Source organism: Myotis myotis, unplaced genomic scaffold (genome assembly GCF_014108235.1).
Source record: "Myotis myotis isolate mMyoMyo1 unplaced genomic scaffold, mMyoMyo1.p scaffold_m19_p_3, whole genome shotgun sequence".
NCBI lineage: Eukaryota > Metazoa > Chordata > Mammalia > Chiroptera > Vespertilionidae > Myotis > Myotis myotis.
Genome location: NW_023416335.1, coordinates 170,384,968 through 170,408,379, shown reverse-complemented (window position 1 = coordinate 170,408,379; position 23,412 = coordinate 170,384,968). Strand labels below are relative to the sequence as shown.

At 39.3% G+C, this 23,412-nt stretch overlaps 1 protein-coding gene across 4 annotated transcripts in view; it reads right to left on the bottom strand.

Annotated features, from left to right (window-relative positions):
- GXYLT1 (glucoside xylosyltransferase 1) overlaps nt 1-23,412 on the bottom strand; it is a 40,255-nt gene that overhangs the window by 1,855 nt on the left and 14,988 nt on the right. For 3 of the 4 annotated variants that reach the window (XM_036297807.1, XM_036297808.1, XM_036297810.1), the window contains 5 exons: nt 18,577-18,748; nt 14,526-14,651; nt 12,182-12,433; nt 7,019-7,142; nt 6,541-6,713 (listed from right to left, as the gene is read on the bottom strand). In XM_036297807.1, coding sequence (XP_036153700.1) covers nt 6,541-6,713; nt 7,019-7,142; nt 12,182-12,433; nt 14,526-14,651; nt 18,577-18,748 — 847 coding nt within the window. The remainder of the gene's footprint in view (nt 1-6,540; nt 6,714-7,018; nt 7,143-12,181; nt 12,434-14,525; nt 14,652-18,576; nt 18,749-23,412) is intronic. The other variant, XM_036297809.1, reaches the window with a different exon arrangement.

Below are 23,412 nucleotides of genomic sequence, written 5' to 3'. Positions count from 1 at the left end.
CCCTGGCCAGTGTTGCTCAGTTGGTTGAGCACTGTCCCATGCACTGAAAGGTCGCCGGTTCCATTCCTGGTCGGGGCACATGCCCAGGTTGCCAGCTCAGGCTGCAGTCAGGTTGTGTATGGGAGACAACCGATCGATGTTTCTCTCTCATATAAATGCTTCTCTCTCTCCCCCTCTCCCGCTCTCTCTAAAATCAATAAAAACATATTTTAAAATAAACAAAGTCTCACAAAAGCATTTTCTCAACAAATATTTTCAGTGAAATAAACAGAACTATGGTCTCACAATCTGGAAGAGGAGGAAGTAATGGTAATCACTAGGGCAGCAGGGGGAGCTTTTCTCAGCAAGGACAATGGAGGCAGGGCAAGCCAAGGCAGGAGTTCTCACGTGCTCAGGGACAGAGACTACCCGGGATTCTAACGACTGTGAGAAGACAACCACAAGCTCGGAAACGAACAAAAGCCCCAAATCCCTCCGAGGTGAACACAGCCTGAAGTCACTGCATTCTTCCATCACGTAATGCGAAGTGCCCGGAGAGTCGTGCAGTACACAACTGGCATCTAGGTGTTCCCACATGTGCCTGACCTGACTGCAGGCCTCTTTCCACACCGCAGGCTGTGCCTGGCTCATCTTCACTTCCCTTCTCTGCCTGGTCCTCATCTTTACAGCTCAGTTCAAGTGTCAGCTCCTCTGAGAAGCCTCTCCTGACAGTTAATCACTCCCTCCCTCGTCACTGGCACACCACTCAGTACACAGACTTTCAGGAAGGTCATGCTCTGTATCTAAGACTGCAGATTGAAAGGCAGCAAATAGCAAGGCTATGATGACCACAATTAAATAACTCAAGGCATTTTCAAAGAACAAGACATGCTTTTAAAATATGGCAGAATGGCAGTTCAATCCAGCAAATGCTGGGTACAATCATGGCTATGGCGAAGAAGGTAGTGTAGGAGTAAGCACTCAACTCTCTTGCAGAGACAGTTATGCAAATATAAGCAGGGTGTGTGAAGTAAATCAAAGTTAACACAGAAATACCAAGAAATGTAATAATTCAGGATGATATACATTAAGCAGAAAATACCTTACAGAGCAATAAAATACTTTGTTCCCATTTTGAATTTGCAATTTTTAATCTTAATATTTTTATTCACTCAACAACTAATATTTAAGAAATATGTATGGACTGTAAAAATTGATTTGCTGGCAGATATAGCCATGCATTTACAATTTAAAAATGATACACATTCTTTGTAATTCATACTGTTCACTGTATTCGATGGCTATGACTAAGCGTCTGTCTAAAGCTTGCATAAATACCTTTGTCTGAATACAATTCTTTTAAAAATTACACTTCTCACTGAATTATAGATAAGGGAAGATAAAACACTAACCAAAAGCACCATAAAGGGTTGATTAACTTCATTAAGTTGAAAAACATAAAATCATTAATTCAGTATTTGAAATAATCTTAAAAGATTTTTTAAAAATCAAGTGTAGTTAATCAGTTTAAAAACCAACTCCACATTTTAAAGGTACATATTTATAAAAGATAAAAGATCAAATAAATTAGAAAGATTTAATTCTTTAATAATGCATTTTTAATGCTCAAAGGAAACAAAGAAATCACATTTTTATAAGTATGCATTTCTTTTCTATCCTGCAAAGTCTCAGATCCCCCAAAAGTCCTTTTTTTTCATTTTTATCACCTTTTGACAATCCATGTAAAAACATCATTAAAATACGATACTAACTTCTGAATACTGCATTAAATGAACATCAACACTAAATTTTATAATTCTCCAATGAGTGTAGCTCAGTGGATTACAGTTAAGTATTTTTTTCTCATTCCTATTGATAGGCTGTACTAGACCAGAGGTTCTCAGTCACCAGCAATTAAGAATTAGAACCCAGGGCCCACACCTAAGCCAAACTAGTACTCCCATGATTCATTTATGTCTTATCTTCACATCCACATAAGATTAGGCACAGTCTAGCCTGGCAGCAGAACTACATGAGACGAGTGGTCACATTTACTTCTCCCCAAGTATCAGTGAACTAGCTGCATGCATAGTGAGTGATACAGATCATTAAACAAAACCATAAATTCAACCATCATTTGGATTTGCCCCAAGACTTGATCCCCAACATATTCAAACCTGGTTCCATGCACCACCCTAGAGGCATGTGAAGTATAATCACCTTCCCTTGTAAAACCACCTTAATTACACAAAAGGGGACTGTAAGAACAAGAAAAACAAGGGAGAAAAGATTATCTGGGGCAGGAATAGGAGAGGGGGAGTATAATTTCCACTCAAAACTCAATAAAAACAAATGCTTACACAAGAAAACCCCATTTACAAAGTCAAGAAAGAAGATGAAATACTTAAGCATAAACTCAAGATATGTTTAAAATCTATATGCAGCCGAAACCAGTTTGGCTCAGTGGATAGAGCGTTGGCTTGCGGACTGAGAGGTCCCAGGTTCGATTCCGGTCAAGGGCATGTACCTGGGTTGCAGGCACATCCCCAGTAGGAGATGTGCGGGAGGCAGCTGATCGATGTTTCTCTCTCATCGATGTTTCTAACTATCTCTCTCCCTTCCTCTCTGTAAAAAATCAATAAAATATATTTAAAATCTATATGCAGAAAACTACTAAAAAATCCTGAGACACAAATACAAAGACAGCCCTTGTTCTTAAGATGTCTCAACACCATCAAAATCTCAGCAGCCCCCAATATATGAAGCTGATACACTCCCAATAAAAATGACAAGATTTTTATGTAGTTAAAAGTGTTGGTATTTGTGGGAAAATAAATATACAAGATCTAGGAACAAACTGAGAAGGACAGGCTATGAAGAAGAAGTGACCGGACCAGATAATAACACACAGCACAAAGTCTTTTAAGTAAAATAGTGTGGCACTGGTGCACAGATGAACAGATAAATGGAACAAAACAGAAATTAACATGCAACTTTAGTACATGATAAAATCAGTATCTCAAATCTTTGCAGTAAAGATAGACTTTTTAGCCCTGGTCAGAGTGACTCAGTGGTTGGACCGTTGGCTCTCGCTGAAGGGTCTCTGGTTCAATTCCTGGGCAAGAGCATGTACCTGGGTTGCAGATTCCCCACCATGGTTGGGGCACAAGTGGGGGGCAACCAATTGATGTGGCTCTCTCACATTGATGTTTCTCTCTCTCCTCTCTCCCCCCTCCCCTCCTTCCACTCTCTTTAAAATCAATGGAAAAAAATATCCTTCAGTGAAGACTAACAAACAAACAAACAAAAAAGATAGACTTTTATATAAATGGTGTTGGGACAACAAGACTGCCATTGGGAAAAAGATCAAATGTGATCCATTCCTCAACAAATACAAAAGACTAAATTCCAAACTAAGCAAAGAACTGAATTTAATAAATAAAACAATACATAGGTGAATATTTCTATAACCTAAGTGTAGTTAGGAAAAGGCTTTCTAATTATGACTTCTTAAAAAAAGGTTGATAAAATTAAAAACAAACAGACTGAATAGCAAAAATTGCCATAAATGAAGTAAATGGGGAGAAAATATTTGTAACAGAAATCACAGATTAAGTACTAATATCCCTAATATACAAAGAACTTATGATTGTCAGGGAGATGGTAAATAAAGACTCTGCAAATATGCGAAAAATGATTGAATTAATTATATACTTTAAATGGGTGAACTTTGTGGTATATAAAATGTGTATCAATAAAGTTACTTTAAAGACATTATAAATAGGTAAACTATCTGAAAGAAAATTCACCAAAAAAAGATAAAATGGCTCTTTTATAAAAAGATGTTTACCTTACTCATGAGAGAAATATAAATTAAAACTAAACTAAGATTCCATTTCTCACTCACATGGAAGGCAAAATTTTATTTTAGTTTTTTTAGTTAATTCTCACCCGAGGACATTTTCCCACTGATTTTATAGAGAGTGGAAGAGAGAGGGAAAGACAGACAGAAACATCAATGTGAGAGAAACTCATCAATTGGTTGCCTCCTGCACGGGCGGGCGAAGAGCCTGCAACCAGGGTACGTGCCCTTGACTGGAATCAAACCCGGGACCCTTTGGTCCACAGGCCAACGTTCTGCACTGAGCCAAACTGGCTAGGGCTGAAAGGCAAAATTTTAAAAGCTTGATAACACACTCCATTGAGGAGGCTGTGGAGAACAGGCCTCCTATAAATTGTGGGCAGGAATGCAAACAATCCCGGTGCAGGGGAAATAGGCAGTATCTTCAATCCAATAATCCCACTTCCAGGAATATACCCTGAAGGTACATCCCCCGACAGCACAAACATACATATGGCACGGTTATGCATGGCTGCATTATTTATCATTCAAAATGTTGGAAAACAAAACATTCAAACACAAGAGGTGAGTTGAATAAACTCTGGTACATATACAAAATGGAATATTATACAGCTATAAAAAATGAGAAAGATATATATAAATGCATGTATTTCCAGAATATTTTGATGAAAAAAGCAAAGAGCAAAAAATATATAAACAAAAAAAGGTATGCTATCTTTTGTTTAGTAAAGGGAATTATAACACATACACACATCTGCTCATGTGTACAGGAAGGACAAACCAGAAGATAATGAAACTGGCAACTGACTGAGTGGGGGGAAAGAGATGGGGAATATACTTTTTGAAATATGTTAATATTCCACATATCGAATTAAAGTTAAATCAACAAGGATGAGGAGGAAAACTTAACACTAAAAGCATACTGAAACAATGAACTCAATTGTATTTGAAATGAATAAAATAAACTCACTTGAAAGAGAGGATAAAATAACTAATCTAAGTAACTTCTGAACACAGTAATTGAGCACACACCCTCGCCCGGGGGCAGGGGCAGGGAAGATAAAGGACTGGAAACAATCTTGAACAGGTTGTTTTTCTTGTGAAGAGGGAAGCAGAGACACAACATTCTTCAAATTATTTTACATGTATTGTAGGATTAAGTTAAATTAACAAATGTTTTATGTTAGGAGCCAGGATTGTAAATGTAGAAGAAGATAAAACACAGAAACATAGAGTACGAAAAAGCAAGGAGGGGGCTTGGGGGCTTGGGGGTATGGAACTGGAGGCATTGGTGTGGGCGTATGATCACAAGTTGAGTATGTGTGGGTTTACATTTTCTAGCTCTGTTACTGAAAGGGCTAAGAAGACACCCTGGCAGCAATAAGGATACCTAGCACCCAGAGCCCACCAAAAGGAACCAGAGCTCCTTTGTCAGATAGTTAATTTCAGGGCTACAGTGGGGAAGGTATTATCAAGATGAGCCTGGAATAATTTGTTGGGACAAACAACGAGATACTAAAAATAATGATGGGAATATGTCAAAAGGGCACAAGAGGTAGCCAAAGGGACTCCCAAGAGTCAAATTTGGAACAACGTAAATAAAAGGGAAAAACGCATTATAAATCATTGGGAAAAATACATACTAATTTCATACTAAGTGTGTGTAAAGATCAATAAACAGGCAAAAAGCTGTATGTAGGAGTGCCAGAGTTGGGCAATGACCAATTTGTAGCTACCACAGTAAAGACTGATTGAGCAAGAACCAATAATGGCTACTAAATTTACTATGGACATTTTGATGAGCAGGATTTTAAAGAGTCTCCCCAAAAAGTGCTTGCAAGAGGAAAAATAACTATACAGTGCATAAACTGAACAACATTTTGACTGAGTGGTTAAAATCAACGTCACCAATGAGAGGCAGGCAGACAAAGGGGACTGAATGTGACATCCTGAGAAGAACACAACTTCACTTATATAATATTCTGACCAGGAGGGCATACCCTGAACCTAATCATAAAGAAACATCAGGCAAGCCAATATGAAGAACATTCTAATAATATAAGGAATTAAGGGGCTCTATTCCTCCCAAAATGCCAATGCCATAATAGACAAAAAAAGATTGAGAACCTGTTCTAGATCAAAGAAGAGTAAAGCTCATGGATGGTAGATTAAAGTATTTTATCAATATTTTATTTCCTGAGTTTGACATCTGTCCTGTCGGTCGGTAATAAGAAAATAATCCTTGTTCTAAGTCAGTGGTTCTCAACCTTGGCTGCACATTAGAATCACCTGGGAATCTTTTTAAAATCCTGATTTCTGGGCCTCATCCTCCGGAAATTCTGTTTCTTTGTTATGGGGTGAGGCCACAACATTAGTAACAAAGAAACAGAATTTCCGGAGAATGAGGCCCAGAAATCAGAATTTTAAAAAGATTCCCAGGTGATTCTAATGTGCAGCCAACGTTGAGAACCACTGTTCTAAGTGAAAACACACGTAAGTTTTTAGGGACAAAAGCACATGATGTATTCAAATGATTCAGAAAACAAGCAATGTATGTGTAAAGAGAACCAATGATAAAGCAAATGGGGTAAAACATTAACAACCTATCCATATCCTTCAGTAAAGGGTATGGAAATTTTTTGTACAGTTCTCCATAAGCTTGCAAGTATTTCCACATAAAAAATTTTTTAAATGCTTACATTTCTCAGTGCTTCATAAATAGCTCTAAATGCTGGCTGCTTATCATCATGGTAAACACCTCTGTTCCCATGAAGAATGAAGATTCCTTCTTCCTCTGCTTCTTGGCAATTGCTTCCATATATACAATGATCTGGCCGATAATTCCATTGACAGGGAAAAACAAAAAGGCTTTCTACATGCAGAAAGACAAAAACAATTAAGCAAATAATCCTAATCCCATAGAATTAACATTTTGCAAAAATTTTAGTTTAAAACTAGTCCTTACAGAATAAAATTTAAAATAGTAAAAAATATGTTTGGCATTTGGATCTCCTCCTACTAAATCAATATTCAAGAAAAGCTTTACTCTGTCTTTAACATAAATAGTAACAATTATTAATATAAAGCCAAAATCAAATAAATGCATTTCATTTTGACTAAATAATGTTTGTAATTTTTTTTTACAAATGCAAAGGATTAAAGAAATTAAATGGTTACCTGGGTTATGAAAAAATATGATATTCAACAGATCTTGATCACCCCACGTAATATTCAGTTTGTATTTCTTGAGCAATGGCATAAGTATGTCTCCCCATCGCATCCGTACAGTTGTCAGATCATTCTGTTGGTAAACACAGTAAAAAGGTCCTCAAGCTTCCAGGCTCAAAATGGTGACATGACAACAGTTCCCCATTCTTCCCTTAGCAATCATTACAGATCAGGAAGAAATATCAACTTCTTTTGTTACAAAACCCAGTGATGCCAATGTAAACCTTAATGTGAGTAAGGCTGCCCAGCTGGAACGGGAAAGATAACAAAAGAAGCTATCTGAAGCTGCATGTAGAATTGAGAATACTAATAAAGCTAGGAAGGAGATGGAAAGGGAAAGCAGGACATGGCTTAAGTCCTATGACTATAACCTCATCTTAAAATGCAGAGCACTTTAGTACCTATGCCATATGTCTAGACAAAGTAACTCTGTCTATGTCTATGTCATAGAGTTGTTGAGGATTAAACCTGTTACTATATGTAATTTAAAAGTACCGGGAACAATACCTGATACGTGGTACACATGCAGTTAGCTATTACTATTGTTGCCATGATCGCTATTATTCTTAGACTGATTGCTAATCTTTTGTAACTGGCATTTCAGAGAGATCATTCAAAATTGATATTATCAAAAATAGATACTGAACTTCATCAGTTGCCTTTCAGCCTCATAGCTCATTATTTTAAAACATGAATTCAAATATCTGAGGAAACAAGATAGAGGGCTCTGGACCATAGAATCTGGAATGCGAAAGGATGGAGTTGAATAGTAAGCTTCTTATACCTGCTAGTATATGACTCTCTTAAACCCTCCAGACTTAATCCAGTATTTCTCAAAGTGCAGTTTGCAGCATGCAATCAATGAATTTTTTATGACCTCTATAAGACTGAGTACAGATATTAAAAGTGAGGTTTAGAAACTTTTATAGAATTTAACAGAATTATATCTATTTAATTTATATTTTAGTAACTTATTTATATAATTTTTTAAAAAACATGTTTTTATTGATTTCAGAAAGAGGGAGGAGATAGAAACATCAATGATGAGAATCACTGATCAGCTGCCTCCTGCATGCCCCCTACTGGGGATTGAGCCTGCAACACAGGCATGTGCCCTGATTGGGAATCCAACCATGACCTCCTGGTTCATGGGTCAACACTCAACCACTGAGCAACAGCAGACGGGCTTATTTACATCATTTTAAAAAAATATTGGCTCATGACAAATTGTAAGTTAAAAAAATTTTTTTTATCCTTCTCCAAAGTTTGAAAAACATTGTAAGCTATTCTAGGATATATATAAACTTAGTGGAGGTATAAACAATCTATCCTTGAAGAAAGAGAAAGAAAAGCTAGAACTCCTGGAAAAAAACACCAAAAAACATTTAAACTAAATATTATCTGCTCAAATTGTTTTACCTTTGTGTGAAGTTTGTCAGAATGCAGTAATCACAGTAATAAAAAAATCTAAAGTCCCTCCCAAAATAATTTGGAAAATGACCAAAACTAATTTTACTTAAGGAAATAAGAAAATATTTTATTGAAAAAAATTATTGTGAAATAAATCACTGAGCAGGTTAACAAAATAGTCTTAGGATCTGAAAAAGAAAATATAAACTGCACGAGGATAAAGACCGGCAAATCTTCAATAGGCAGGGACTGGTGGGCCCATGTACCAGGCCATGTTCAACTCTACACTGGGTTCAATCTATTCAAATATAGACAGACAGACAGAGACAGACAGACAGATTTAAACACACACACACATCTATTCAAAGAAAAATCAATGGAAGACATACTACAAGGCCCAGTGTAGTCTTGGCAGGTGTGTGTGTGTGGGGGGGGGGGGGGGGGTGAAAATCATAGAGGGAAAAACCTTTATGACTTAAAAAATCCCACTAGGAAAATACTTGACAAGAAACAACACTAATATAATTTGCTGATGGCATAACTAGAATATTCAAGACAACCAATTAAAAAACAATGAGAAATCAAGTCAACAGAATTAGAAAAATGGCCCAAGGATATGGACAGCCATTACAAAGGAGAAAAAAGAAATGACTAAAAATTATAATAAGATTTTATCCACACAAATTAAAATATATGAGATATTTTTCAGCCATATAATTTCAAGTTCAATAAAACCCTATCATTTATTCTCCACAATACCACACTCACATTAAAAATGTGACAGACTACACGTACTGAGAAAAAGCAATTAATCTATACTAAGCAAAAAAAGCAAAGTGAAGATAAATAATAGGACCCTACATATAAGTGTTAATATACATGTATATCAGTTTCAAATTCCATTTTTTAAAAAGTCTGAAGAATATGGTACATTGCAAAGTTTGTCATTTTGGCAAAGAAATGAAACTGGGGAAAGCGGTGTGTAAAGGGGGGAACTTGTTTTTTGACTCTACATACAATGAATTGTTTAAATTTTTATAAACATGATTTAGCCCAGCCGGCATGGCTCAGTGTTGAGCATCAACCCATGAACCAGGAGGTAACGGTTCAATTCCCAGGTCAGGGTGCATGCCTGGGTTGCAGGCTTGATCCCCAGTAGGGCATGTGCAGGAAGCAACCGATTGATCGCTCTTACTGATGTTTCTATCTCTTTAAAATCAATAAAAAGATATATATATATTTTTTAAAGATTTAGTTTTATAATTTAAAAAACACAGTGGTTGGCAAAAGTAGGTTTACAGTTATATGTAAAACAGTCTATTCTTGTATTATTATTTATCAATTATCGTATTATTTTCCATATGAACAACTATATACCTAGTTTTACCAACCTCATAGTTTTAATTTACTAAATTTAGCAAAACTACTACCAAAATGCACATGTATTATATTAAGATCAATTACTTTCCCTTTTAGAATTATGTATGCTTTTGAAAATACATAGGCTCATTACCATTATCAGTCTACCTTATAATATAAAACTGACAGGTGGCTATTCATATTATATTCCAGCAATGCTAGAAAATGAAGCTCATCAATTCCCCAAAATTAGTTACTCCATGAATCTCTGAAAAGTTCTATCCCTTTTGATAAGATGTTCATTGATATTCTGTTCTCATAGGGGTGTGTGTGTGTGTGTGTGTGTGTGTGTGTGTGTGTGTGTATTACAATAAAAATCCTCTTTATTGGTACAATGGGGTCCACCAGTCCCGGTCACACACATCTTTCAAATATGTAAAAACCACTATCATGTCTACTTCACAGTAAGTGTTCTCTTTTCATGCGGGTAAGAACTATGGGATAGCATTCACAGATCTGTATGAAACAATTTGAAAAGTTATTACAAATAATTCAGAGCTCTAAAATTTAAGACCTGTGCCAGGAAAAATCAAAGTAAAGTTTGCTACAGATATAGCCTGAAAAGCAACATGGAAAACAAAGAAAGATTATAAAAAAGGAATTAAAGACTCAATAAATTTTGTAGAAGCATCCAGCAATCATAAATGTAATAATATTTGAAAACAAAGCAAATTTGTATTATCCTCTCTGAGCAAGAGTAGGGTTGTTTAGAACATAGAGACAGAAGGTATTGTACTAAATTAATGTACAATGCCTCTCATATTTTTCTTCATTAAATAATCATTAATACACAAAAGAAAGCTAAAGTTTGAAAGTTTAGAAATTACTTCAACTTCCATATCTACATCTCCAGCTGGTTTAGAACATGCCACAGACAAAAATAAAAGAAGAATGGGAGAAACTGTTAAAGTATTTAAGAATGACATTTAAATAAGTAAAAAATAATCATAGATTTGAACTATATAGCTATATTTTGAAAATTTTAAAAAACGGAATAATGGTGTTACACTAAATTATCGCTAAGGTTCTTTGCAACACTAACTTTCTCATAATTCTGTGAATTTCAAGTGAAGGGTTACTGAGAAGTCACATTATTCCTTAGCAGATAATCTTACAGCACCATCTTCTGGTATAATATTACCATGCATAGAAAAGGAAGAAAACTCATAGTTTGACATCTTATTTAGAAAAATTTATGGTATGTGAAATTTTAAAACTCAAGATATATTAACAAATTGGGTAACTAAAGAAAGACGTTCACTTTTAAGCAAGAACACAGATCACACCAGCCTCATTCGTTCATTCAATTGTGAGAGACAAAGGTAAAATGAAATCAAGATTTCAGAAAGGTTCAGAAAATGGAAAAGCTCTATTTAAAAAAAACACAAACACCTAGATTTACTAGATCTACAGAATGATGGGTATGAACTGTGTGTCCTAAGACTGAAATGTCAGGATGTGGGGGGAGGGTGGCTACAAGCATCACTGCTGCCTATACCCAAAGTAAGAGGGAGGTTTAAATCAGACACAATGAAAGGAGTATTAAATAATGATGTAAATTCTGTTCCACCAGAAGCCATAAGAAAAAGATCTGACAAATATATGTATAAAACATACATATATACTCATATCAGATATGACTTAATATCCCTTAATGCTTATTTCTGTCCTAACTAGATGTAAAGGGATAAACAGTAAGTCTATATGGGTATTACAGAGGTCATTGTTTTTAGCTGACATTTAAGTGCTTACTTGGTGGCATACTCTGTACACTCACCATGTGTTAGCCACTGTTCTAACTAATTTCATCCTCACAAAAGCCTATGACATAGGTACTGTGTGACCTTGCCATCCTCATTTCACAGATGAAGAAACTAAACCCCATAGATGTTCAAAACTTACCCAAGGTTCTAGTGTTTGAACCAAGCCAGCAGGCACCAGAGTCTTAAGCTCTTAACTGCAACTCTGTGTTCCCCCAAGACGGCTCACACTTTAAATTCAAGTATTCTACGGCTACATAACTACAAAATGACTGCTGCTGCCTGGAGTAACAACCTAAGAAGGTGATGTTTGCTACAGTGCATTAGTTCACTTCATTGTAATGCCATCTCGTTTGAGCAATGCTCTAATAAACAGAATACTAAGAACACGCCTTTCTTCAAATATTTTAGACAAATGAAAATATTCTGAATAGTTCAATCTAGTTTTTAACAAAGCAAAATTAAATCAGAAACCAAACACTTCAGAGGGAAAATAACCAACTACCTATTATCAGGGGCTTACCTTGAAATACTTCCCTCTTATTCTAGTCATGTTCATCAACATAACTCCAGAGTTTACTCCAGTTTTTCCATAGTATGGATGTCTGGCAAAGCGATTATACCATCCTATTCGAGGCTCTTCATGTTCTGGTGCCATTGCAGCAATTTGTGTGGAATTAAATTTCTTGAGTAAAGACCAAATGTCATCAACAGGCCGTAAAAAAAGGATATCAGTGTCGACATACAATAGTGAGTCAACTTCTTTAAGGATTAACTATAAGGAGAGATATTTGAATCATTAACTATAATTCTATTTATTTAGTGTAAAACATAAAAGAAGTACTTAAGAGATACGCTAATTTACATGAACTTTTAGAGCAATTTTTCCTCGATCAGTCATTTTTTGCAACAGCATGTTAAAGATACTATGCTAATCTTTATATTAACTTTTAGAGAAGAAACAGTATAAAAATGAATCAGAACAAACACTCTAACAATAAGAATAAAATAAAAGCATATGCTTAGAGATTAGGGAGAAATCTTAATTAAAGAACATTAATTTAGGTGAATTTCTATCTCAAATCTTAATTTCTTGAGATAAATATAGAAATAAACCAATATAGATAAAGATATGAATTTGTTCCCTTGGCCTGTAACACTAATGGCTGGCACGTTTACATCATTTTGGTCTCAACTAGGAAACTGTAGAGCCAAAATTGAAACCCAGACCACTTAGCTTAAGTTCATGCTCTTATTTCTGTGCTTACTATCCCCCAACAAACCAAAGAAAATGTGCACTCACTGAGTAAGAGTAAAGACACGACTTGTCTTGCAAGACAGATCGGCTATGCTGCTACTTTCTGAGAGATGTTAAATCTCCAACGTACCTTCTATAGGGAGTTCCAAAGGCAATTTTCGTTTTTTTATTTCTGCCTTACTCATGAACTTTAGAATCTGACTCCTGCAAATTTAAATTTATTGCCTATCCAGTGTATCAGTAAAACTCGATAATCAGGTTAAGCTAAACATTTTTAGATAAGAAGATAATGAAAATAAGAGCTTGATCTTCATTCTGCTCCTTTTCAAAGATGCTACCTCCTCCTAGAACTAAGGTTAAGCAATTACCTTAATGAGCAGCTAGAAGGCTGAAAACACTGAATTCCCCCCACCAGCTGGTTTAATATCAGGCTGAAAAAAATATGATGGTAGACTGGAGTGCCTGAATAAAGCCCCCAATTAGAAGAGTATGTGTACATGTGTCTGTAGGTCTGTCTGTCTCTCTGTTGTGGGGAAAAAAATGAGGACAACTGTTTTTATATCAACATTCTGCTTCTGTACCACGATACAATGTGCGTCTACAGATTACTGGATTGTTGCAGACTAGGAAGACTGCATAAAACTCCAAGTTCACTGCCAACTGGAAATCAGACATAAGGTTAAATAATAACCACATCAGTATTTTTGGTGGAAGAAGTTGGCAGAGCTTACATTAGTTCTTTTCATCCATTTCAAAGGAAGAGAAATTCAGTTAAAAAAAAGTTTATCACTTAGAAAAATAAAGCATCAATCTTTTAAAATCTGAATATTTTAGATTAAAAAAACTATAATCGCCGAAACCGGTTTGGCTCAGTGGATAGAGCGTCGGCCTGCGGACTCAAGGGTCCTGGGTTCGATTCCGGTCAAGGGCATGTACCTGGGTTGCGAGCACATCCCCAGTGGGAGATGTGCGGGAGGCAGATGATCGATGTTTCTCTCTCATCGATGTTTCTAGCTCTCTATCTCTCTCCCTTCCTCTCTGTAAAAAATCAATAAAATATATTAAAAAAAAAAAAACTATAATCAAGGTTTATCGCCAGACAATATTACCAAAAAACAGCCCCACTGAATAAATGGTTCCCATCTCCCTTTGAGTTCACATGCCTTAAATTGTCTTTGTGTTAAAATATTAGTTAGAAAAGGTAAATTGACTTGGTATAAGACAAAAATGGTTACTTAATGATGCAATCTACTTCTTTTCCCAAATAATAATGAAGTCTGCAACTTGAAGGTGATACTACCACTGCATTTCTGCTGGCAACAGATGACCTTGATTTCTTCTTAGAGATATAAGTTTATAGCACTGAATAAATTAAAATGCAAGAAATAGTGTTTCAATATAAATTATTTGCAGTTTTCATTTTAACAGAGGTTTTTATTGTAGCTCTTTTTCTATGGAAATGTTTTCTATTCCTTGTTTTTGTTCAAAGGAAAAGTCATACTGTGTTTGTGTGTGTGTGTTTAATGATTTAAATGCAACTATTCAGTAACTCGTATGTAAAAGCAAGAGTCAAAAAACAAGCAAACAAAACACTGGGGAGAAAACTTACTGGCAAGAACAATCTCTGGGAAGCACATGGTTTAAAGAGCTTTTTCCACTCCATTGCATTCTCACTTGGAAAACTTATTGGGTATAATGAATAATTAAATGTTTGTAAAAATGACCAGCTGTCAAGCTGAAAAATATAAAAAAAAGAACTGTTTAATTTTGTTTCACTTTCAATTTTCTCTGTAAGATCATATAACAGATTATTTTTTAAAAAACTAAAAATTAAGATATTACACATTTTATGTTGGACATAGTTAAGACAAAGTCAGAGTCTTCTTTCTCACCATTTTTTTTTTCATTCAGAATTTTAAAGTCATAATAATATGCTAGAGAGACTCCACCACAAAGATCTGAGGCACAAAAGTTATAAGGAAATCAATCACAAAACCAGAAAGTTAAAAGAGCCTTGTAAATTGTTCATCTCCTTCAACTTTACCTGATATATAAATCTTCTCAATCCCTAAACAAATTAAACTGAGAAAAATGAAGCACTAATTTTATTGCATCATTTCCTATTATATCATACTAGTGGCCCGGTGCACAAAATTCATGCACATTAAAAGGGAATTAATTAGAGGAAATATTGTAATATTGTTATTTGCCCTTTCTCTATAACAGAAGTGTCAGAGATGAAAGAAAATTAGTAAAATGTATATGAAAATCTTCCTCCTGTCAAAGTCTGGGGCACACCAGGGGACCCAGAGTCAAATCCCCACCCACCCACAGAGGGGGCGTGGCCTGAGGTCCCCCTTCAAGCCCCTCTGGGCTGGGGACGGGGCCTCAGGTCCAAGTCAAGCCCCGCCGGGCAGGGGGCGCGGCCTCAGGTCCCCCTTCAAGCCCAGCACGGCAGGGGCGTGGCCTGAGGTCCCCCAGCAAGCCCCGCTGGGCTAGGGGCACGGCCTCAGGTCCCCCACCCCGGTGCCACACAGGCGCAGATCCCTGCCTCCACTGTGGGCGCAGCCATCTTGTGATGATGTGACAGAGGGTCAATTTGCATATTACCTCTTTGTTATCCTATCTAATAAAAAAGATGGTAATTGGCATACGACCGCTACCCTTCCCATTGGCTAATCAGGGAGATATGCAAATTAACTGCCAGCCAAGATGGCGGGTGGCAGCCAGGCAGCTGATGCGAACAGGGAGGCTTGCTTGCTTCAGTGACGGGGGACTCCAACGTTCCCCGCCTGACTTGCCGGCCTCTCAGCTGCAACTCTAAGCAACTATGTTGCAAATATAGAAGCTAAAAAAAACCCAGAAACCTGCTTTACTCAGCCTGGCTTCAGCCAGCCGGACTGCAACATTGTATCAAATACAGACGGTAAACAAAGGCCAGAAACCTGTTTTCAGCAGCCGAGGCCTCAGAGCTAAAGCTGGCCCAGAATAAAAAAAAAAAAAAAGAATAAAAGGAGCGGTTGGGAGCTTCAGTCACCCGTCAGCCTGAAAACAGCCCTCAGCCCCTCACCCAGACTGGCCAGGCACCCCAGGGGGACTCCCACCCTGATCCAGGACACCCTTCAGGGCAAACCAGCCAGCCCCCACCCGTGCACCAGGCCTCTATTCTATATAGTAAAAGGGTAATATGCCTCCCGGCACCGGGGATCAGCAGAGCCGCGAGGCCTCCCGGCCCTGGGATCAGCGTAACAGGGGGCAGCGCCCAAATCCCCTGATCGCCCTGCGGCTCTGTGTGTGACAGGGTGCAGCGCCCTAACCCCCTGATCGGTCCTGCTGTGTGTGTGACAGGGTGCAGCGCCCCAACCCCCTGATCGGCCCTGCTCTGTGGGTGATAGAGGGCGGCGCCCCAACCCCACCCCCCCACAGGCCCTGCTCTGTGTGTGACGGGGTAGAGCCATAACCTCCCCATCAGCCCTGCCCTGTGTGTGATAGTGGCGGCGCCCCAACCCCCTGATCGGCCCTGCTCTGTGTGTGACGGGGGGCGGTGCCCCAACGCCCCTGATGGGCCCTGCTCTGTGAGTGACAGGGTACGGAGCCCCAACGCCCCTAATGGGCCCTGCTCTGTGCATGACAGGGGGCAGCGCCCCAACCCCCTGATCCGCCCTGCTCTGTGTGTGACAGGGGGCGGTGCCCCAACTCCCCTATTGGCCCTACTCTGTGCGTGACAGGGGGGAGCTCCTCAACCCCCTGATCGGCCCTGCTCTGTGTGTGACAGGGGGCGGTGCCCCAACTCCCCTATTGGCCCTACTCTGTGCGTGACAGGGGGGAGCTCCTCAACCCCCTGATCGGCCCTGCTCTGTGCGTGACAGGGGGAGCTCCCCAACCCCCTGATCAACCCTGCTCTGTGTGTGACATGGTACGGAGCCCCAACCCCCCTGATGGGCCCTGCTCTGTTCATGACAGGGGGCAGCGCCCCAACCCCTTGATCCGCCCTGCTCTGTGCGTGACAAGGGGTGGCGCCACAACTTCCCTATCGACCCTGCCTTGAATGTGACAGGGGGCGGTGCCCCAACCCCCCAATCGGCCGTACCCTGAGCATGACTAGGGGGGACATCGCAACCTCCAGACCCGCCCTGCTCTGTGCATGACAGTGGAAGGCGCCCCAACTCCCCAATCGGCCCTGCTCTGAGCCCGACCAGGGGCTGCACCTAGGGATTGGGCCTGCCCTCTGCCACCCGGGAGCAGGCCTAAGCCAGCAGGGCGTTACCTCCCGAGGGGTCCCAGACTGCGAGAGGGCACAGGCCGGGCTGAGGGACCCCCTCCCCCCCCCGAGTGCACAAATTTTTGTGCACCGAGCCTCTAGTATAGGATAATACGTTTACAAAGTCAGACCAATATGAAACTAATCCTATATAATGAAAGCCTAATATGCAAATCGAAAGAACAGCAGAATGACCGGTGGAACAACCAGTTGCTATAACGCACACTGACCACCAGGGGGAAGACACTCAATGCAGGAGCTTCCCCCAGCCCGCAGGCCCCAGGCCAGCCAAGGTGGGTGCCAGTGGGGGGCCCCCCAAACACCCAGCAGTCGCTTCACAGATTGCTGGCCAGGTCTAGGTACCCTACCCATGCACGAATTTCATGCACCAGGCCTCTAGTTAGAAAATATTTGTCTAGCCGAAACCGGTTTGGCTCAGTGGATAGAGCGTCGGCCTGCGGACTGAAAGGTCCCAGGTTCGATTCCGGTTAAGGGCATGTACCTGGGTTGCGGGCATATCCCCAGTAGGAGATGTGCAGGAGGCAGCTGATCGATGTTTCTCTCTCATCGATGTTTCTAACTCTATCTCTCTCCCTTCCTCTCTGTAAAAAATCAATAAAATATATTTTAAAAAAAAAAATATTTGTCTATTTATGTGCTTTTAATATGCATAGATATTCCTGACAATAAAATGTTCTGATAAATACATATCCAATGGCAACTTCTAAAAAGAAGATTACAAAAGGCAAAAGAGACCTAAAAATCTATAATGAACACATTTACTCTTTAGCATCAAAAATGCATTGAAAGACACTGTATTGTTTCAAATTCTGCTTAAGTATTACCTGTCATTGTTGCTTCAAAAGAACTGTTGACTCAAATTTCCTACATTCACAACTTATAAGGAGGGGTACTAAGTAGTTTATGTAACAAGCTAAAAATGTTCTCTTTTTGAATGATGACTGTGTTCAAGTACTTTTTTTTAAAATCCTCACCCAAAGATATGTTTAATTAATTTTAGAGAGAGGAAGAGAGAGAGACAGAAACATCAATCTGTTGCTCCCTTTACATGCCCCAAGCAGGGATTAAACCCACAATGTAGGGACGTGCAATCTCAACGAGAGAAATGGTTGCTGCTTTAAAGCAGGGGTGGGGAACGTCCGGCCCTCGGGCCATATAAATCCCATGAAATCATTTGGTCTGGCCCTGCCAAGGCATTAGGAGTGAGTTAATTAAATGTCTGACCAAATATAGCAGGCTAATTTTAAAGGTAATAATTTTGCATGGCCCACGAATGATGTTATAAATATCCAAATGGGCCTGGGAAGAAAAAAGGCTCCCCACCAAGCAATACATCAGTAAATATTTAACTCCATAGACTTAAGTCTCAAATACTCACTATGCCTTTGAAACTATCATGTAGTTGATCTTCAGCAAAAATATGGAACTGAAGAGGTTTGATGCTGAAAATGATCGCTGACTTCAACATGGTTATAGTTTCTTCCAGTCGTTCACCACAGGCAACCACAGCTAGGTGCATCCTCTCAACGGGCTGTACTTTCGGACCATATCTAATAGAAAAGAAAACCACATTTTCAAACAGTTTTAGTATAAAGTTAATATATTAACACGGCATTTTGACCATGTTCAAAAACTGAAGTACAAAACTCCTATTTAAAAGGCAAAGAAACATTAAATTACAAAAGAGTACAATGTTGAATCAATCATACAGTTCTATACCCTCAACCAGCCTTTCTTGGCCAATATTCCTCACTAGGAACCATAAAATATTAAAACACACACACACAACTACTTACTTTCTCAAGTCTCCCAAGAGTGGTATATAATTAAAACCATTCTAGATGCACACAGGAGAAGTTAATTGATTACTCACACTGAATCCATTAGCGCATTAGAGCTTAATTCTCTCAAGGAACCTCCCCAATTGAGAAGGGGAGCATCAATTTTTAAAGCTTTTTTATTTAAAAAAAATCACAAACACACATAAAAGTAGAGAGAATACACAGAAGTTCCCCATGTGCCCATCTCCCAGCTGCAACAATTATCCATCCAACATTATTATTTCATCTAAAAACCCTTGCCCACGTCCCCTTTCACTAACCAATGGATCATTTTGAAGGAAACACAGACAGAAATTCACCCATAAATATTTCAATATTATATCCAATATTCACCCATGTGACTACAAGAAGTTTTCTTCACCTAACTTTTGTCACTGACATACATACCTTCAGTCCCCTTTACCAAGTAATCAGTGAGTACTGAAAATTTCTGAGGTGGTCTAAAACATACAAGTCAAACTCTACACTGCATCTTGGAAGGAAAGACTCCCTAAGCCCCAGTTATTGGCCTAGGCCAGTGGTCGGCAAACTCATTAGTCAACAGAGCCAAATACCAACAGTACAACGATTGAAATTTCTTTTGAGAGCCAAATTTTTTAAACGTAAACTATATGTTTTAGTTTAGGTACATTATTAACTTAATTAGGGTACTCCTAAGGCTTAGGAAGAGCCACACTCAAGGGGCCAAAGAGCCGCATGTGGCTCGCGAGCTGCAGTTTACCGACCACTGGCCTAGGCTATGTTAGGCCCCACTACTTCTAACACAGAGCAGCAGTCAACAGCACCAGGCCTATTTCAACCCTCTTGTACCTTTATAACCTACCAGTACCTAAAGAACAGAACTAATTACATGTGACTGTATTGTTATTAAATAAAATAACAAACTTATAAAATAAAGATCCCATCTGTAATTATGATGTAAAACAATCTTTTTGGAACTGACAGCTAAAGTAATGTAAAAATGGAAGATAACAGAAGACAAAACTAGTAACACATTAAAGTATTGTAACGTACAAACAATCTACACTAAAAATATACAAATTTGACTTTAACTCTATTTTTGCTGACACAGATCATTTCTGGAAAGTGTGTAAAGAATTAGAAATTCTAATATTTAACATTACCAGTTGTATGTAAACATAACTGAGATTTGCAATAGCAGGGATGAGAAATTAATTATTTCTCTTAAATTTACAAGCTAAAATTACTGTAGTTATATTCTTTAGCATAAGGCTTTGGAATCCTGGAATATTCACCCACATGTTAGAGTGGTCCAGACTGTTTTCTGAGGAAATGCTTGATCTTGCTCATGGGTAATTAGTCCCTCAACCAACTAGGCTATTAGAAAACAGAAAATCATATTAAATAACTTTAAATATAAGCAACTGACTATATAAAACATACTTGGAGAAGTTACATATAAAATGGTGTTCTTGCAAGATTTTTACTATTTCAGAAGCAGCAGTGATATTCTTCAGCAAATTCATACATCTTAATGTTAAAATGATGATAAACATTTAGAATTTTTCATTGTAGTAGTATAGAAAATTAAGTCTGAGTCTTGTTTTTGCTGTGATCTATCCCTTCCTAGTAACAAGCCTGTTTTGCTAAAGGCCTGGAGGTATTTAAAACAGCGGTTGAAACTGCTGCTTTAATGGTCTAACTGGGTTCTTTGGGCCTGAAAATGGGTTCATTGCTCTTACATTGGGATATCTCATATACACAATTACTGATAACTGGCTGTCAGCCTTTATGCAGAAGAGCAGAAAGCTCTTCAGCCAAATTACTTGTCTCCTAGAAAACATAGGGACCATTTCCTTCCCTGGGCCCTCTACTGGGAGGCTGAAACTTTGACTCCTCAATGACGCGATAACTCGCCTTTTGTTCAGGCTAACGGGCCAATTATTCTATAAATGGATATGCTTTCTTTAAGAGAAAAAAAATAACCTTCCCCAGATAATTTATAAAGTTAACTGTTACTTAAATGGTGTTAAATGGAGAAGTTACATATAAAATGGTATTTCTGCAAGAATTATATTTACTATTCCAGAAGCAGTGGTGATATTCTTCATCAAAGTATTAAGATCATTAAATTAAAACATAGTATTAGGTACAGACTTTGCTTTTAATATTTAGATTGATCTGCCAGGAATGGATTTTATGAATGGTTTGAGGTGGGGACAGTCACATAATTTTGCACATGGCTATCCCACTGTGCAAGCACCGGCTGTTAGTCACCAGTTTATCCTTTCCCACCCACCTGGCCTGCCTTGCCACTTCTTTCACATACTGGTGTTAGCATAAGCTTAAATCTTTTCAAAGCACTATTCTTTCCCATGGATAGCAACAGAAAGCAGCAGTACCTCCTCCCTTGTCTGCATTCTCTATCTGGCCCCACTTTTCTGTTGAGCCCCCCGGTTTGCAATATTAAACCCTAGCAGAGGGAAGACTAGATATCTACGCTTTCTATACCTATAATAAGGGGGTGGGTGGGAACCTCGTTCATCTCAAAGCAAGATGACACAATAAAAGACAAAGCAGTGAAGACATACAACAATTTCACAGAGCTCTAATTATCTAATCTTTCCAGCAAATGCCTCCAGACCCCACTTCTCATGATGGTATAAAGGCCCTCATTAAAGCACCAAGACTTGAGAATCTATAATGGGTTCTGATTGCTTAATTGGCCCTAACTAGATCCTACCCCAAAGCTAAAAGCCAAGAGATTTTTAAAGTAAGCCATAATAGTCATGTGTTGCACAGAATTCTCTACATACAGAGACAAGAAGTATAGCAAACCTTTTTAAGAAAAATAAGTTAAATGTTCAAAAAAAAAATAATCCCTCTAAAATCAGTCCCAGGGACTCCTCCTTCCAGGCATTTTAGCAAGGCTTAGTCACACTGCCAACACTCCTTCCACCAATTTCTATGGAAGGAGTACCATCAAATTGCATTTGCTTTTTTGTTGAGTCCTTTGTTAGCGAAAGCATTATATACAGTGCAGACTCAACACCTAAACTGTGACAAGATAAAACATACTTTAACATGTCTCTGTCCACCACCATGTCCCTAGACCTCAAGGACAGGAAATAATTCCAAGTGGAAGAAATCTAACGTAAGCTTCTACTCTAGAGGAAGGGGAAACTAAAACCACCTAGAAGTAACAGGGAAACAGCCATTCAAGTAATTTTGGTGACAACTGAATGGCGTAATCTTATCAGGCTCTGTGAAAGTATGCTATACAGTGTAACTAAGAAAAAAAGGCCCTATGGATTAAAGAAATATTATCCAAAAGGACATTTTTAAGTCAAACCTATTTTCCACAGATATGTGATTAGAAGAAAGTCTTCAGATAATTCAAAGCTAACACTTGAGGGTTCCCATGGCTAAATTTGGCATAAACTGAGCAGGAACAGGAATTATGAGAGTGATGCACAACACATTAGATTTAAAAAATGAATCCATGAGTCTACAATGACACCAATGAAAAGGGATAAGGGGGAGGTGGAACTCTTTAAAGATGAATGCCAACCATTAAATGTAGAAAGAATAACAGAATTATGAAAATCACTAGTTTGAAATCACCATTATAATAGACTAGAGGCCTGGTGCACAGATTTGTGCATGGGTGGGGTCCCTCAGCCTGGCCTGCACCCTCTCGCAATCCAGGACCCTGAAGGATGTAGCAGTGGTGAAGCAGCAGGCAGCTGGGGAGGAACCCCAGCCGGGGCCGGGCACAGCTCCGCTGCCACTCATCCCGGCCCCGCTGCTCCTACTGCCGCTGCCACATCTGCACTCACCAGCCATAAGCCCAGCTTCTGGCTGAGCGGAGCGGAACTCCCACTGTGGGAGCCCCCTAACCACCAGGGGGCAGCTCCTGCACTGAGTGTCTGCCCCCTGGTGGGCAGTGCATATCACAGCAACCAGTCGTCCGGTCGTTCCAGTCATTCAGTTGTAACTGTCCCTTACGTTTTTATATATATAGACTAGAGGCCCAATGCACGAAATTCGTGCACGGGTATGGTCCCTAGGCCTGGCCAGTGATCAAAGCGCAAGCGTCAGGTGTGCAAGGGCAGGTCCCAGCTGACCTCTGGGCACTGGGCAGCACCTGGGCCCCCCGGCCCCTGCCCGCCCCCCTCCGCCTGAGTCATTGGGCCCCTGCCCTGCTCCCTCAGCGCCTGGGAGCTGGGCGGCGGCCCTGTCGCCACTGGTCACTGTCTGCAGGGTGATCGGTAGGGCAACTGGGCCCTGCTTGCACCCACGTTGGCCTGGCTCCGCCCACTTACCTGCTCCACCATCCTGCCACAGTCCTGCTCTCAACGAGGCCCATCAGGGCTGGCAGTGCCCCCACTGCTGCCCGCTGCCACTGCCAC